Source organism: Scophthalmus maximus, chromosome 5, assembly GCF_022379125.1.
Source record: "Scophthalmus maximus strain ysfricsl-2021 chromosome 5, ASM2237912v1, whole genome shotgun sequence".
NCBI lineage: Eukaryota > Metazoa > Chordata > Actinopteri > Pleuronectiformes > Scophthalmidae > Scophthalmus > Scophthalmus maximus.
The window spans coordinates 769,140-784,979 of record NC_061519.1 but is presented as its reverse complement, the minus strand read 5'-3'; the positions used below and the strand labels follow the sequence as shown (position 1 = coordinate 784,979).

Here is a 15,840-nt window from a genome sequence, read left to right as displayed (position 1 = left end):
CCTATAGTGTCTCCCAGAAGGCAACAGGCTGAAGAGTGGGTTGCAGGGTTGGTTCTGTCCAGATGCTGCCAGCTCTGCAGAGGCAGGTGACATTTGAAGATGTCATCACTTGAACATATGAGTGGCCGATTATGTCCTGGGATGTGTGGTCTCACAGAAATGTTAAACCCATTTCTTATTGTCCTCATCGCTGTGCATTGGACAGAGGTCCTTGTGGTGCCTGGAATCTAACCATCCGACCTTCTGGTTAGTGGATGACCTGCTATTACTTCTGAGCCACACAGTGAATATGACTTTAGAGTAAAGTGTTCAGAGTAATTGTTAAGCCTAGAAATGTGCTATATACTGTACTGTAAGTAAACATCTGTATCTGATCACAGGTGGATAGCTTTTTACACCCAAGACATGTTAAAGATGTTTTTGAGATCCGATCACTCAAACCCCATTCAGAGTTAATTACATTGACAGCTGGTATTATGTGTCCACATTGAGTTCTGATCGCACTGTCAAGCTCACGCTACATCATCCTCGTTTGTGCAGTGCCAAACAACAACAAAAAAAAGACAGGAAGATGGTGACCATCCGTAAATTGGTGTTATTGGTTGTTTTTTTTGCTCTGATTGGTTTCTTCTTCATTCAACCTTCAGGTGTCGTGATGTTTACTGGCTAATAACCACCAGCTGTCTATTTGCTGCACTGGAGATGGTCTGGCCAATCAGATCACAATATGTCCTCAAAGCATCTTGGCTACATTTATATCTGTACAGTCATGTGGTCAAACATTATGTGATTGCAATCTAGTCGCCCAAAACATGTTTTAATGCAGGTGTAAATTGGGTATGGGACACGTGGCCACACTCTTTAGCATTGTGATTGCAGATGTTGAAGGACCGCCTACATTGAAGGACCGCCTACTCAGCTGACCTTGTCTGACTTGCTACAGTTTCATCCTGAACCAAAGATATATTTTACCATTTTAAATGCTTAAAATGCATTCACGCGGCAGCAGTGGGTAAGATTCTTGTGGTCACCACTCTTCCATCAAAAATTCTAAAGGTAGTTTTTCATTACAGGGTTGTTTTGCTGGACGTTACAGAGTTTCCTGTTATTCTGTCCACCCCTGTGGTATTGATCATTTTTGAAATTTGGTGATGTTTAATATTGTACGAAGCAGTACTACGTCCAGACAACAAAAGAATTGATGGGTTCACTTCTCTGTGACTCCCCATGCTGAAGCTGGTCACATGACTATGATGTGCTCATAAGACTTGGCTTGTCATCCTTACGAAAGCCTTTTCTTGCTGGTATGAATCACGTGGCAACACACACACAGATACATATATCAAACAATTTATGTATTTGTCACCATCAAGTAGAGAGATTCAGGCTATTCTGTTTTAACCCACTTCCATCTGAATGAGCTTATACCATCAGTTGCTAATTAATAATTTATCCCTATTGCATCTTGGTGCATCACTGCACTGATTCTCAGGCCATTGTGGTTATACTGAGTTAAAAACCTTAATTTGACTCCGGTGATGTTGGATATGGAACAGTCCCTGCTCCCTGTTCTCGCAAAAAAAAAAGGTCCCAATCCGCAGGTCACAATTTCCTTTGCTGAAGTGCCCCTAAGCCTGAGTGTTTGTATGATCAGATTATACGGTCAGTAGGGATGTCACAGTGTCTCACTGGGTAGTAAACCCCTGCCGACATCGGTGTTACAGGTTACACTACACGTTTTACAATATAAGTCATATCAGCTCAGTTTCTGTAGAGCTTTTACTCTGATCTCTAATGTTAGATTTGGCTGCAGGCAGCTTCACTCTTGTGGTGCAGCTCCAGATGCTGCCACCTTCATCACACAAGGTTTGCAGATTGTCTCATTAATGTTATATGGTACACTTTTGGTTGAATCAGAAACGTTGCCAAATAAGTGCTTTTACTTTTACCTCTGACACCAAGTCCTACTCCCTATCGGTCACCCTTGCCCTCGTCATGTAATAAGATTCTGCTACTCTGTGATGCAACTGCACTTAGCTCACACTCATTTTATAACTGCAGTCAGACTAAGTATTTGTAACTAGTATTTTTTATAGTGGAGTTTTTCATTTAGTGATATATGCTACCACTGATATGAGAAAATGAACTGAATGGTTGTTATCTATAAAAAGGAGTGGATGTGGAGCCGGTGGGCAAGTTATGTAATTGGTGTGTGTAAGGTGTGAAACCAGTAACACTACCATGACAACCCTAATGGTTAGGTTACCAATTATACCTCTACCTAGAAAATATCAAACATATAAATATTATAATATATAAAATATTTTTATACTGACATTTTATTGGTGATTGCAGCTTGCAGGCAGCAAAATGAAGGGCATTTACCATCTTTCTTTTCCAACTTGCTAGCTACTGTAAAATATTATATTACAGCTAGACTTTTGACCGTGTACCGTGATCAATGTTCCACTTTCCATCAACAATATCATGTCATGTTCAGTTTACTACACTGTTGCTGTTTTCACCATTTGATTCCGTCATGTTCAGTGACTGGATACCTGGGCTGCGGTCCCACAAACCCATCCCTTTGTCTTGTAGAAATGCAGGTAGATACCAAACAGCCAATCTGGATTGACCTTCTCCGATTGGTTCATTTTGTGACACAAATATAATGCTGTGCCATGTTGAGTTAGCGTGCAGGCAAACTTGAGCACAAAGTGTAGAGGTTAAGAGGGAGAGCAGACACTGTGATCAACAGCACACAGAGCCTAAGTTTGTGTGTATTAATAAAACTGGGTGAGAAGGGTTATTATCCCACGTTAATATGCATAATGGTAAAGATGCAAATACATTTATTGACCATAGATTATATTCAACAAACATCAAACAAATGATTTTTTGCTTGCATATCCAGTGTTTCCCATACATTGACTAGACAGTGGCGGGCCGCCATATTCTGATTTGTTTCGCCATAGACTCAGAACAAATTGAAAATATCTTTTTACTTCTCATCGCAAAATAAAAGATCTCTAAGGTGTGTTCACGTCGAACGCGACCCTAATTATTTGCGCGAGTAGATTACATACAAAGTCAATGCAAAGACGCGACTGGGCACAAATTTGTGTTTAGCACAGTTACCCCAGCAGAGCAGCTCTCAGTCTCTCTCTCTCTCTGTCTGTCACTCAGCAGCGCACTGCTCCTCACGTTGTACGTGCGCTCATGTACACACGCTAATAACAGACTGAGGGAGGCGGAGAGGTCCGCTGTGTTATTATTTACGTAACTAGTGTAGTGGCACTTCTTAAAATGTTTGTTCTTTTTGAAACGGCAAAAAGTGACCTCCAGTAATTGAGCAGCGGTGACTGACGCCACGCTGCTGAACAAACAGCTGTTCAACTGTTCAATCAAAGTTCGGTTCAGAACCCCGGACGCACCGTTGTCGTATTGACAAAGTATCTTGTATTGACGAATCCCAGCCTCAAATCGCTGATCAGCTGTTTATTCAAAAAGTATCAATACTAAACATAACCTTGTCAGAATTCAACACTGTACTTTTTTGGGCCCTAAACAGCACACGCGCCAAGTGTCAGGCTGATGAGAACAGTTCTCCAGATATGACTGACTGACAGGTTTGTTGAATAATTAGCAGGGTTGGTAAGAAGCAGTGGACATTAGTCTCTCTGCTTCCCCTAAAATATAAATAAATAAATAAATGTATGTCAGAAATTTAACTTAATTTTTTTGAAAAACACAAGTATGATAGTGGAAATTAAATAAAAACCCATGATTGACAGAACTGTGGTATTAAAAATATGAGGAAAAATCATCTGATATATTGCAATATGCTAATCTGTTCATAATTTTATACCAATTACTTATTTTATTAAAGATTCCTGCAAGAATAGGATGTTCATTGTACAGTTAATTGTTCTGTTCTGTTATTGTTTTTATGCAAAGGATGATATTTTCAAAAGTAGCTACTTTTACCCCTTTTTAGTAATGGTATGTGGTTGGTGTTCATACAACACATAGGTTGTATGGATATGAATGATGATCACCTCCATTAATATCCTTACAACTTATGTGTTTATGATAAAATTCTTGACGACAGCACACAATCATTTACAGGAGCAAAAAGTCCTTCATAGATATAGACTCTTAAATTGCTGTGAAAGTTCAGCAGATTGATGGATTTAACTTTATAATGTACAACATTTTCTTCCGGGGGAGCATACCCCCTTGCCCCCCAGAGGGTGTGAGGTCCACCCCCCATAATCTCTCAAAATAAAGAAATAAAGGCGGTAACATGAGCGATCTGTCGAAACATTTAGTGAAAGTACACTCTCCTTCTGCTGGTCCAAGTCAAACACGGATCTGTTATTTTTTTAAATATATTTAATTTTTATTTGTCCTTTTCTGACATAAGCCACTCACTTGTTTCTTCGTTGTTTTTTTGTCTCACTTTTTGTAGCCAAGATGGTGAGAAAAATCGTGATTCAGATCGTGGATCGTGATTCTGATCTTTTGGGATAGTTAATCATATGATCTTTGGGCCAGATCGCCCACCCCTAGGTGTAGTTATGAGCCATGTTTAACGCTTTTAGGTTTTTGGTCTTGTCCCAGGTTGTGCAGACCTTGTCCCAGGTTATTTAAACCTGGCTGTAATCCCCAGAGGTGGTGGTCTGGCCGATCAGTTGGCATTCTGATTGCTGCGCACAGTTGTGTGTATTTACATCTGCATTTCATTGTGCTTATGTTATCATCAATCAAGTTATTCCAAAACGGAATGTCTCTGCTTAGAACTTGGTCAATGTGTTTTGTTTTTATAAGTTGTTCATAAATAACCAATCACATGTTAATGCCAGATATAAAAATATCTGTTCTCTAGCTGGTACTAGTCACTATTAAAACAAGCTCACTTAACTCTTTTGAGAATAACAACCTACATTTATTAGCTATTGTGAGACAGGAAAGCAAACCACCCTCCCTCTCCCTGCTCTGTTACGCTCCGCCCAGACATCCACCTACATCTTTCAAAATAAAGAAAATAAAGGCGGTAACATGAGCGATCTGTCGAAACATTTAGTGAAAGTACACTCCCCTTCTGCTGGTCCAAGTCAAACACGGATCTGTTATTTTTTTAAATATATTTAATTTTTATTTGTCCTTTTCTGACATAAGCCACTCACTTGTTTCTTCGTTGTTTTTTTGTCTCACTTTTTGTAGCCAAGATGGTGAGAAAAATCGTGATTCAGATCGTGGATCGTGATTCTGATCTTTTGGGATAGTTAATCATATGATCTTTGGGCCAGATCGCCCACCCCTAGGTGTAGTTATGAGCCATGTTTAACGCTTTTAGGTTTTTGGTCTTGTCCCAGGTTGTGCAGACCTTGTCCCAGGTTATTTAAACCTGGCTGTAATCCCCAGAGGTGGTGGTCTGGCCGATCAGTTGGCATTCTGATTGCTGCGCACAGTTGTGTGTATTTACATCTGCATTTCATTGTGCTTATGTTATCATCAATCAAGTTATTCCAAAACGGAATGTCTCTGCTTAGAACTTGGTCAATGTGTTTTGTTTTTATAAGTTGTTCATAAATAACCAATCACATGTTAATGCCAGATATAAAAATATCTGTTCTCTAGCTGGTACTAGTCACTATTAAAACAAGCTCACTTAACTCTTTTGAGAATAACAACCTACATTTATTAGCTATTGTGAGACAGGAAAGCAAACCACCCTCCCTCTCCCTGCTCTGTTACGCTCCGCCCAGACATCCACCTACATCTTTGTTGTGTTCACTGTCTTAGCTAATGCAGGAATCTGTAGCTTGTTCGCCAGTGACTCAGACATGGAGCTAATAGAAGCCTAAAGCCTCAATTTGAGATGAGGAGTAGATCAGGAGCACTTTCACATGTTGATTGGGCTGTTCAATGTGTCTGTGTCACAGACGCCTCTGACATAACCTCTCAACATGAAGACATGTTTTAGAGAATATTTCAAATAGAAAATCGGAGAAAAATATTAAATACTGTAGCTGTAATTAATAATAACGGTGATGTTGCATCACCGTCATTCGATGTTGCAGAGAAGTCTGATATCTAAAGTGAGTTAGAGTTATTCTGAATCACCACAGTGGGACATGATGAGACTTGAGGATATCATGGGGATAGGCCATTTTCATAGTGTTCTTTATTGTTCATGTGAAAAACGAGACTAGGTCAAAACGTTGACTTGAATGATCAGTTAAAAACTATTGTGGCAGCGCAATATGCCACTTAGCACATTTGTGACATCACTGTGTCGTATTTTGTAATTCATTCTGCCCAGTGTCAGCTGGTTTCAGACCCTGATGGCTTGTGTCTGCTGTAGCTTTAACCCTTGTTTCTTTTCCTACAGGATGGAGCGGATGTCTGAGGAGGCGCTGAGGCTCAACTTGCTGAAGCGAGGCCTGGAGTCCCCTAGTGATCGAGAGGAGGCACTGGCTAAGCGCCTCAAAATGGAGGGCCACGAGGCAATGGAGCGCCTCAAGATGCTGGCACTGCTCAAACGCAAGGACCTAGCTGACCTAGCTGCCCTGGAGGTCGCAGGGCCCCTGGGAGATGGAAAGGGCCCTGGAGCTAGCTCCCTCCACCACCAGAGCCTAATGGGTGCTGCTTACGAGGAGAAACTAAATGGGAGTCTGAGGCTGGGAGGCCACGGGGGCCATGTTGGACCCAGTAAGAATGGGAAGGAGAACATCCTAGATGAGCCGGTGGATATGAGCGCTGGGAGAAGATGGTGAGAATGTATTTAAACATAGTGGCTGGAGGAAGAATCCCTCTTAGGGACTTAATAATTATTAATAGTAAATTTTCTGACAAATCTTTATTGGAGGTACTTCCTGTTTCTGACCTGTCAACATAAGAGTATCCTGCATTATATTGATCACAGTTTCTTTTTGACGTCCACCGTGAAAGTGACAAACAATTCCTGTTTTGCACGTGTATCACATATTTTCCCGTGTCACTTCTCGTACTTTGGAGAGATTACTCCTGGAGAAAGATCATGTAGTGTGTGAACCTCCATCACAGATGAGTCTCGTAGTGTGAACAGTACAACATCTGAAAGCCTGCAATTACAAGTAGTATGAATGGTACACAGAACTGACTTTGAAAATCGTGTTTGTGCCCGAGGCTTTAACAGGCCATGACTTTTCCAAAACAAACCGTTGTTTGCTTTTCATTAGATGTTTGAATAAAGGTATAGCTGGGTGTATCGAAACAGTAAGGGGGGGGACACATCCATCATGTTCGCCCATCTTTGTGAACACATCCCTCAGTGCACATCAAAGTATGTGTCCCATTTTTAACTTTAAGTGCTAACCAACAAATGTGTGAACATTTAAATGTGGACCATAAAATGCGCTATCAAAAACATTTTCCACAACCTGGTTCTATACGTGCGTTGTCTGTCCACTCAGTAAACTCCAGCTTATCTGACCCAATAAACGCAAACTTTCCCGGCTCGCTGGGCTGACGTGTGCATGCGCGTGTGTGTGTTATATTACATTCACCGAAGCTAGTGTAAATTCTCACATAATAGCAGAATATCAAATAATAGAAAAAAAGGCCGGACTCTAATATAATCCAAACAAAAATGACCGCCCCCCCAACACTATTGTTCACAGTATATGATTTCTCCAGATCCAGAGTCCAGATCTCTTTAATACTTTATAAAACTGATTTAAACCAAAATGTTCAATACATGCAAAGGACAAAAATGCTGCATGCGGAAAAAGAAATCTGAATCACACAACTGCACAGTCACGCCTACACTCACTTTTCACTGCCTCCCAGATGTTTTAACACCTGGATCAGAGTGTGTTCTTGTAAATCCAAACTCTTCCGAACTGGGAAGTGGCACACATCTTTTAAACTCCAAACTGAGCAAACATCTGAACAACTCTCCAGTTGGCCTCAAAGCTTCACGCCCAGATCAACTTTTGAGAAAGTGGCATATGTGATGATGAACCTGCGCTTCAGATGTTCCACGAATTGACAGGACGTTTTGTTTTTCTTGTTTTCCCGTGAAGTGATGTGGAACATGACAGACGAACTCCGTCTCCGGACGTCATCATCCTGTCAGACAACGAGGCATCCAGTCCCCGAACAACACCTCGCCCTGAGGAGCGCCTGCACCAAGCCAACCTGGATATGTTCAAGGTAAAACCATCAACAGCAGTCACTGCACGTATGCACAGCTTGATAAATACATCCTCACATGTCCGTGTTTGGGCTGGCAAGAAGAAAGGCTCTGCAAGTGACCCAATAGCAGAATGGTTGGGGTGCTTGAGCAACTGGTCCCTGGTTGGACTCCTGGCCAGCTGGACCTATGCTGCATGTCATAAAACAATTTATATCTATAACACACCACATTGCTGCTTTTGCTCGTCTTAACATTTATATAGGCAGTCTGCACAGCTCAAAGGTGTGTAATTAGTTCCCTTAAATTTTCCCTCTGATACCACTTGTAAACTGATTTTGTGTGCGTGTGTTGGTTGGTTTGTTTGTTCCAGGGGAAGAGCGGCGAGGAAAGGCAGCAGATGATCAAAGCTCTTAGAGAGGAACTGCGTCTGGAGGAGGCTCGCCTGGTGCTGCTGAAGAAGCTCCGACAGAGTCAGATGCAGAAGGAGAACGTTGTGCAGAAGGTCAGTGCTGCTGTTGACACCTCACATGTCCACAGTCAGCATCACAGCATCACAGTCAGCATCACTAACCACACAGAATCAGCGCCTACTAAAGCTCCCCGTCACCCCCTCAACCAGGAGCTCAGCCGAAATACTGATTCGTTCAAACAAAATGTCCAAACCCACAATTTACAAAAGGTGGACTATTTGAAGATTTGTTTTCAGACACAATCTGTGGGATCATGTTGGAGAATCAGTGTCACTTTGTGAATGTCTTCTAGTTCGCTGTTAGCCATATAGAACTGTAGAACTTCTACCTTAGATATTAGGGATCTAAAAAACTAAAGCGCTGATATTGATGTAGACATGTGGAATTAAAATGGGCCATTCTTCATGATGACTACTGTTACTGTCGTTGACATTGATACTACAACTTAAATTTAGAATGAAGGCCATTTAGTTCTAACAGTAGTACTACATTACACTGTACTACACTGGAAATTATTTATATAAATACATGTCAGTATGTTTCTTTATGAAAACCTTTATACAACAAATCTCACATACTGTACAGCATCCACAACACTCTACCAAAGCATATTTTGGCAATTGGCTGTAAATGCTGCAGCCTTCATCAAAGAGTTTGGAAAGTTATGTTCTCATCACTCTCTCTTTTCTTCAGTTAGTTCAGAGTTCATCAGAAGCCTCTGCATGTTGTTTGCCCTGTGTGAGCTGAGCTGAGTGTATATATGACTTGTTGTTACTGAGTTGTCTGAAGGTTCAAAGGACAGTTGGATTCATGTGAACACTTTTTATACATATTTGGTAGTTCATGTATATAGGTGAAGTTTAAAGGAAGCTGGTATGAGCAACCACCAGGATATTTTTTGTGTGGATGACTGAACACCTGGCAAGCTTTACTGACCTGAAGATAAACTCCCCAGTGTGTTAAATACACTCTTGGTGGGTTTGTGGAGGATTGCATGGTAATGTCATTGTGAGTGTAGATTGAGTTGTAAAGTTTTTACTGCGGCAAAGAGTTGAGAGTAGGCTATGTCATCCTGACATCCTGTCTGTCTTCTCACACTGACCACTGGAGACTGCTCTAAGAGAGGAATGATGATCTTGTTGGTGCTGTCAGGTGGAAAAGTGACGTCGGTATTTCAGACAAGTCACGCCAATGTCTGATTGGTTGAGGCCCTGAGGGGTACACTGCCTTTTATTAAGGTCAGCAGGAATGAATGGCTCTTTGATGACCTGCTCTGACACAGTGACTGTCTGTACACACTAAATACTGTGTGGACTGATCTGGCATAACTTGAGCTAGTATCAGCTAATGCCCGACTGATATGGATTTTAGGGGCCGATATTGATATTAGGGAGTAAAAAAATTCTCATACTGATATATTAGCCCATAGATATATTAATACAAATTGGAAATGATTCCTAAGATGTCCTTATCTAACCCTTATGACAATGAAATGTAATCGAGGCTTGATATTTACCTCCTCCGTAGAGGTAATGCTTTTGCCCCTGGCCGTTTGTCAGCAGGATCCAAGAAAGAACCCATTAAATTTTGGCACTGATCCGGACAAACGGACGCATTCAGGAATTGTTTTCATGGATTTTAATATCTATCTAATATCTGATATCTATGAATATGTGCAATTTGATGTGGCTTGATTGAATTTAAGGAGGCTGTTGGGCTTTGGAGGAGGTATGCGCTCTACTGCGTGCCATTTTAATTTACAGTTACAACTTCGTTATAAATAAAAATAAAACACAAATACAACCAAATTTATAGCACTGGAAATAGGAAAATGCGTAAAATGTAAACATAAATGCACACCTCATTGATTGTTCTTTAAATTGAAAGTTTTTATAACGGCAAACATTGATATCAATATGTCTCTCCGATATTTTACAAACTGCAGCCCCAAATTGAATTGAATTGCCCTCTTAAACAGTTTCAACACAAACTGAACATTGTAACTTCCTGGAGGTGCAGGACTGTTGGAGTTGACCATCTAATGTGGATGACATATTAAATGATCACAAGCATTTGAAGAGTCAATCGGTATGATGGTGTCGGATTGGCTGTTGCTGTGGTCAAGCTGTAAATGGCTTCTGTAATATGATCTGAAATATAATATGGAATGTGTAATAAAAGCTCATGTGCTGTTAAATTGCACTGTTCATTTAGTGTTGATTGCTGTGTGCAGGTCGCTGTGGTCCAGAACGCTCCGTCCTCTGTTCAGCCTCCTCCCATGCACAGCTCTCCTGGCCTGGGGAAGCTGCCAGTGAGGCCGGGCCTGCACAACTCTGAGCCCCAGAACCTCCGCACTGCACAGGTCTGTGTTCTCACTTCTGCACTTCCACAGTAAGGCCGTAGAAAAATCGGCTGTGACTTAGGAAAACGAGACAGAACTCTGTGATTTTATTATCTCCAATTTGCTTCAGTCTGAGTTTTTTGTGACCATTGTTGTGTGTAGTCACCTGACCTTACAACATCATCATCTCACCAGACTCTGTGAGATCAGGGTTAAATCAGGTGTAGACTAACATTAGGCCTGGTTCAGTCCAGACTCTCATGATGGAGCCCAGCTCCTCCATTACATGTTGAGATGCTAATAAATAGTCAGCACGTGTGTGTGTGTGTGTGTGTGTGTGTGTGTGTGTGTGTGTGTGTGTGTGTGTGTGTGTGTGTGTGTGTGTGTGTGTGTGTGTGTGTGTGTGTGTGTGTGTGTGTGTGTGTGTGTGTGTGTGGGGGGGGGGGGGGGGTCACTGGGCAGCTGCTGCCCTCTGCTGGCCACACTGTGTACAATGTCTATTTGAACAGCACATGCTCAGTTCGTCTACATGAAGCGAGGACTTCCTCTTTAATATGGATTCTCTCCAAACCTGTTTTGTGGTACAAATACATTCACATAAATTTGCCTCTGTATTAAAAAGGAGATTTATACACAGTAGTATAGACTCAGATGTATGTTTATTGATCAATGCGAGCAGCCCTGCAATAAATCGTGGTCCCTTTTAACAAGATCAAAGCATTATTCCCTAGGAGACCCTAACCCTAACCCTGCAGACAGGGATGACAACAACTTGGTGAACTTGGTGATATGAATGTAAGGAGCTACATTCACACTGGCGGACCTCTACATATGTTCTTATTTAAATACTGGCTATCTAAATGGCTACTGTTGGGTTTGTGTTTTAATGTTGGTAAGCAGTGCACTTTTTAAGCCATATAGTACTATGTGCTCTTCCTCGAAAAATTCAATCATCAACCATCAGTCCACAAAAGGTTTTCCCAGTAGTGTTGTGGAGTGTCAAGGTTCTCTTTGGCAAACTTCAGGCACGCCGCAATGTTTTTTTTTTTGGAGAGTTTTCCGCAGTGTCCTGCCATGGACACCCTGCCGGTTCAATGTTTTGCGTATGGTCCGATGATTCCTTCAAGCCTTTAGCTGTTACTCTAAGGTTCGTCTTTACCTCATTGAGATTCAGCATTTTGACTGGGCGCCCACTTCCAAGGAAACTAGCAACATTACCGTCTCCATTATAGACAATACTTTGTAACGCTTTCCAGCTTTATGCAAATGACCTACACCTGATCGTAGGTCTTCTGCAATCTCTTTTTTGCGAGGCATGGTTCACATCAATAGATGCGTCTTGTAAATGGCCAGCTCAAAATGTTGGAGTAGCTCTTGCAAACACCTCCTAATTTGTTTCATTGACTGGACTCAAGGTTTTCTAACTACTGACTCAACCGACTGTGGCTGAAGTTATTAGTGGGCTAGGGCTTTACCTACTTTTTCCAACCCTGACAGTGAATGTTTGAATGGTTTGGGGAAGAGCAATGCAGTAATGTGAGTGTTATTAGTTAAAATAGATTGGGTGTTTGCATTTTTGTGAAATTGTTTTTACATAAATGCTGGTAATTTCAAAGGGTTCACTTGGTTGTTCTAGCTAATTTGCATAGCACCTCTGTATAACTGATCTTTTTTTTTTCTGTAGGGTCATACAGTCATCAGGTCAGCAGCCAATGCCAACCTGCCACCAATGCTAATGTCCCAGCGAGTGATAGCCCCCAACCCCGCCCAGCTGCATGGCCAGAGGATCCCCTCCAAGCCCGGAATGTCTCGCTCCGGCTCCGGCAGCATGGCCAACGCCGTCAGCTACCAGCAGGTATAGATTCATACCAAGTCCAGCTCACTGCTCTAAGCTCTGCACTGCATTCACTTATATCACACAATGTACTGTACTACTCTGTCCAACAGAGACTGTTTGTTTGGTAGCTTTTTTTCATTGTTTTCCATAAAACCTCTGCCCTCAAACTGTCCCTGCTCACATTAAATTAAATTCAATTAAATTTTATTTGTATAGCGCAATATCACAACATACATTGTCTCAAGGCACTTATAGTGAGGTCAATAGTACAATATTACAGGGAAAACCCAACAAATCCCACAATGAGGAAAGCACTTGGCGACAGTGGAGAGAAAAAACTCCCTTTTAACAGGAAGAAATCTCTGACAGAACCAGACTCAGTTGTGGGCGGTCATCTGTCTCGACCGGTTGGGGTGAGGAGAGAAATGGGGAAGAGAGGAGAGGTGGGCAGAAAGAGGGTGGGAGGAGAGACAGTAGGAGAGAAGAGAGAGGGAGGACAGTTGAACAACCGCCGCTTTAATCTCTACCAGACTGATACTTATAATTAAAAAATACAATTATGTTGTTGTTATTATTAGTGATGATATTAATATTAATAATAATAATAACAATAATAATGACGAGAGGAGCCTGGTGGCTGAAGGCTCTGCCTCCCATTCTACTTTTACAGACTTTGTTTACAGACAAGTAGTCCTGCATTTACAGAGCGAAGTGATCTATTGGGATAATATGAAACTAGGAGCTCTGTAAGATATGATGGAGCTTGATTATTAAGGGTTTGTAGGTTAGGAGCAGTATTTTGAATTCTATTCTGAATTTTACAGGAAGCCAATGCAGAGATTCTAACACTGGAGAAATATGATCTCTTTTTCTAGTTCCTGCCAGAACTCGAGCTGCGGCATTTTGGATTAACTGGAGGCTTTTCACAGACTTATTGGGGCATCCTATCAGTAAGGAATTACAGTAGTCCAGTCTAGAAGTAACAAATGCATGGACTAATTTTTCAGCATCCTTTTGAGATAGGATGTTTCTAATGTTCTTGATATTGCGCAGGTGAAAGAAGGCTGTCTGTCCTAGAGACTTGTTTTATGTGTGAGTCAAAGGACATGTCCTGGTTAAAGGTAACTCCAAGGTTTCTCACAGTAGAGCTGGAGGCCAAGGTAATGCCATCCAAGGTAACTATATGATCAGATAATGTTTCTCTGAGGTGTTTAGGGCCGAGTATAATGACCTCAGTTTTTTCTGAATTTAGAAGTAAAAAATTATAAGTCATCCAGGCCTTTATGTCTTTAAGACAATCCTGAAGTTTATCTACCTGATTAGTTTCACATGTAGATTTTCTTTGATCCTGAGCTTCAGTTTGATTCCTTTGAGTCCCACAATGACAGGTATGTCATCGACCAGAGCCCTGAACGGAAAATTTAAAAATAATGACCACGCCTTTGAATGAAGATAGGAGAAAACCTCCATAGTTAAGAGGCGATTGTTTCTCTTATTGTGGTTTTGGTTTAAAGTAACAGTTCAGTGAGTGGGGGCAAGCAGCACAGTCATTCAGGCCCCACCGCAGCAACGCTCAAACAACACCGAGATCAGTTACATTAAATGAATGGTATTCCATTTCAGATCACCTGAGACAGATTTTGATACCAGGTCTGAACAGGGACTGAGAGTCTGCTTGGATAGACTGCAGTTTTAGAAACACTAACACACAGACTTAAATGAACCTGTGAAAATGTCAATCCCAGAACCAGAACCAAGTCAGACCAGAGACAAGCTGCAAGAGTGCACAGAGAGCACAGACAAAAAACTGCAGTTAGAAACCAATGCTGGGACAAAAACACAACCACTTCCTCATAGAAGCAAAATGTCTGATATTGTAAACTGTATGGCAGCATTCAAACCTTAAAAATGTGACTTTTAATAATGAATAATACAAGTAGAGAATGTGTGTGTCCGTGCAGGCCAGCCAGCAGGTGGCAGCTTCCCAGCGCTCAGGCTCCAGTGCCATGTACATGAACCTGGCCCACATGCAAGCGGCAGCGGGGGCCGGTGGGGTGGCAGGCGGCATGGGCGGAGCTTCGGCTGTCAGCCCGTCCACCATGTCCGGGTCGGCCAGTGGAGGGGTGAGTTCAATGGCCGACCAGGCCAGCAGCCAGGCTGCGGCCAAGCTGGCCCTCAGGAAGCAGCTGGAGAAAACCCTATTGGAGATCCCTCCACCCAAACCCCCTGCCCCTCTTCTCCACTTCCTGCCCTCTGCCGCCAACAGCGAGTTCATCTACATGGTGGGCCTGGAGGAGGTGGTGCAGAGTGTGCTCGACAGTCAGGGTGAGCACCTGACACTCAGAGACACGTAACATGACCAGTAAAACCCATATACTGTAGGGCTATGGTTTCTACCTCATATGTCAGGAAGTGTTTATTTATGAGACGCATCAAAGACTAGAAGAAGAACCGTATGAATTTGGAGATGGAAGACCTTCTTTCAGATATCCAGACAGTTTAAGTCTATAAGTTATAGTCTATGCTGTGACACCTGTGGGTCACACTGTCACTGGAAAGGAGAAGAAATATAATGTAATATGTTGTTATTTTTGCAAAATATTTGTGCAATGCTAAAATAATTAGACAGTATTAAATAATCTTTAAGAAATAGAAGTCTGTTTATATATAGGGAGAGAGAGAGAGAGAGATCATCCCTGTTGTGAGACGTGGGCTGAAGCTGAGTCTTGTCTGCAGGTAAACTCAGAGGAAATCTGGCCCGCATGGAGCCCTTCTTCTGTGCCCAGTGCAGAACCGACTTCACCCCTCACTGGAAGCAAGAGAAGAGCGGGCGAATCCTCTGTGAGCAGTGCATGACTTCCAATCAGAAGAAGGCTCTGAAGGCAGAACACACCAACAGGCTGAAGAACGCCTTTGTGAAGGCCCTGCAGCAGGAGCAGGTGAGTCCCACTGTCCCTCTGCATCAGGATATACCAGTATCATTTTAACATAGTTAAAATAGTTGTTT

The 15,840-nt window shown here is 42.0% G+C and overlaps 1 protein-coding gene across 1 annotated transcript in view; it reads left to right on the top strand.

Annotated features, from left to right (window-relative positions):
• Positions 1-15,840, top strand: part of gatad2b (GATA zinc finger domain containing 2B) — a 43,320-nt gene that overhangs the window by 24,615 nt on the left and 2,865 nt on the right. Inside the window, exons 2-8 of the mRNA XM_035633874.1 lie at positions 6,398-6,778; positions 8,073-8,202; positions 8,556-8,687; positions 10,889-11,017; positions 12,681-12,851; positions 14,795-15,158; positions 15,570-15,772. Coding sequence (XP_035489767.1) covers positions 6,399-6,778; positions 8,073-8,202; positions 8,556-8,687; positions 10,889-11,017; positions 12,681-12,851; positions 14,795-15,158; positions 15,570-15,772 — 1,509 coding nt within the window. The 5' untranslated portion in view covers position 6,398. The remainder of the gene's footprint in view (positions 1-6,397; positions 6,779-8,072; positions 8,203-8,555; positions 8,688-10,888; positions 11,018-12,680; positions 12,852-14,794; positions 15,159-15,569; positions 15,773-15,840) is intronic.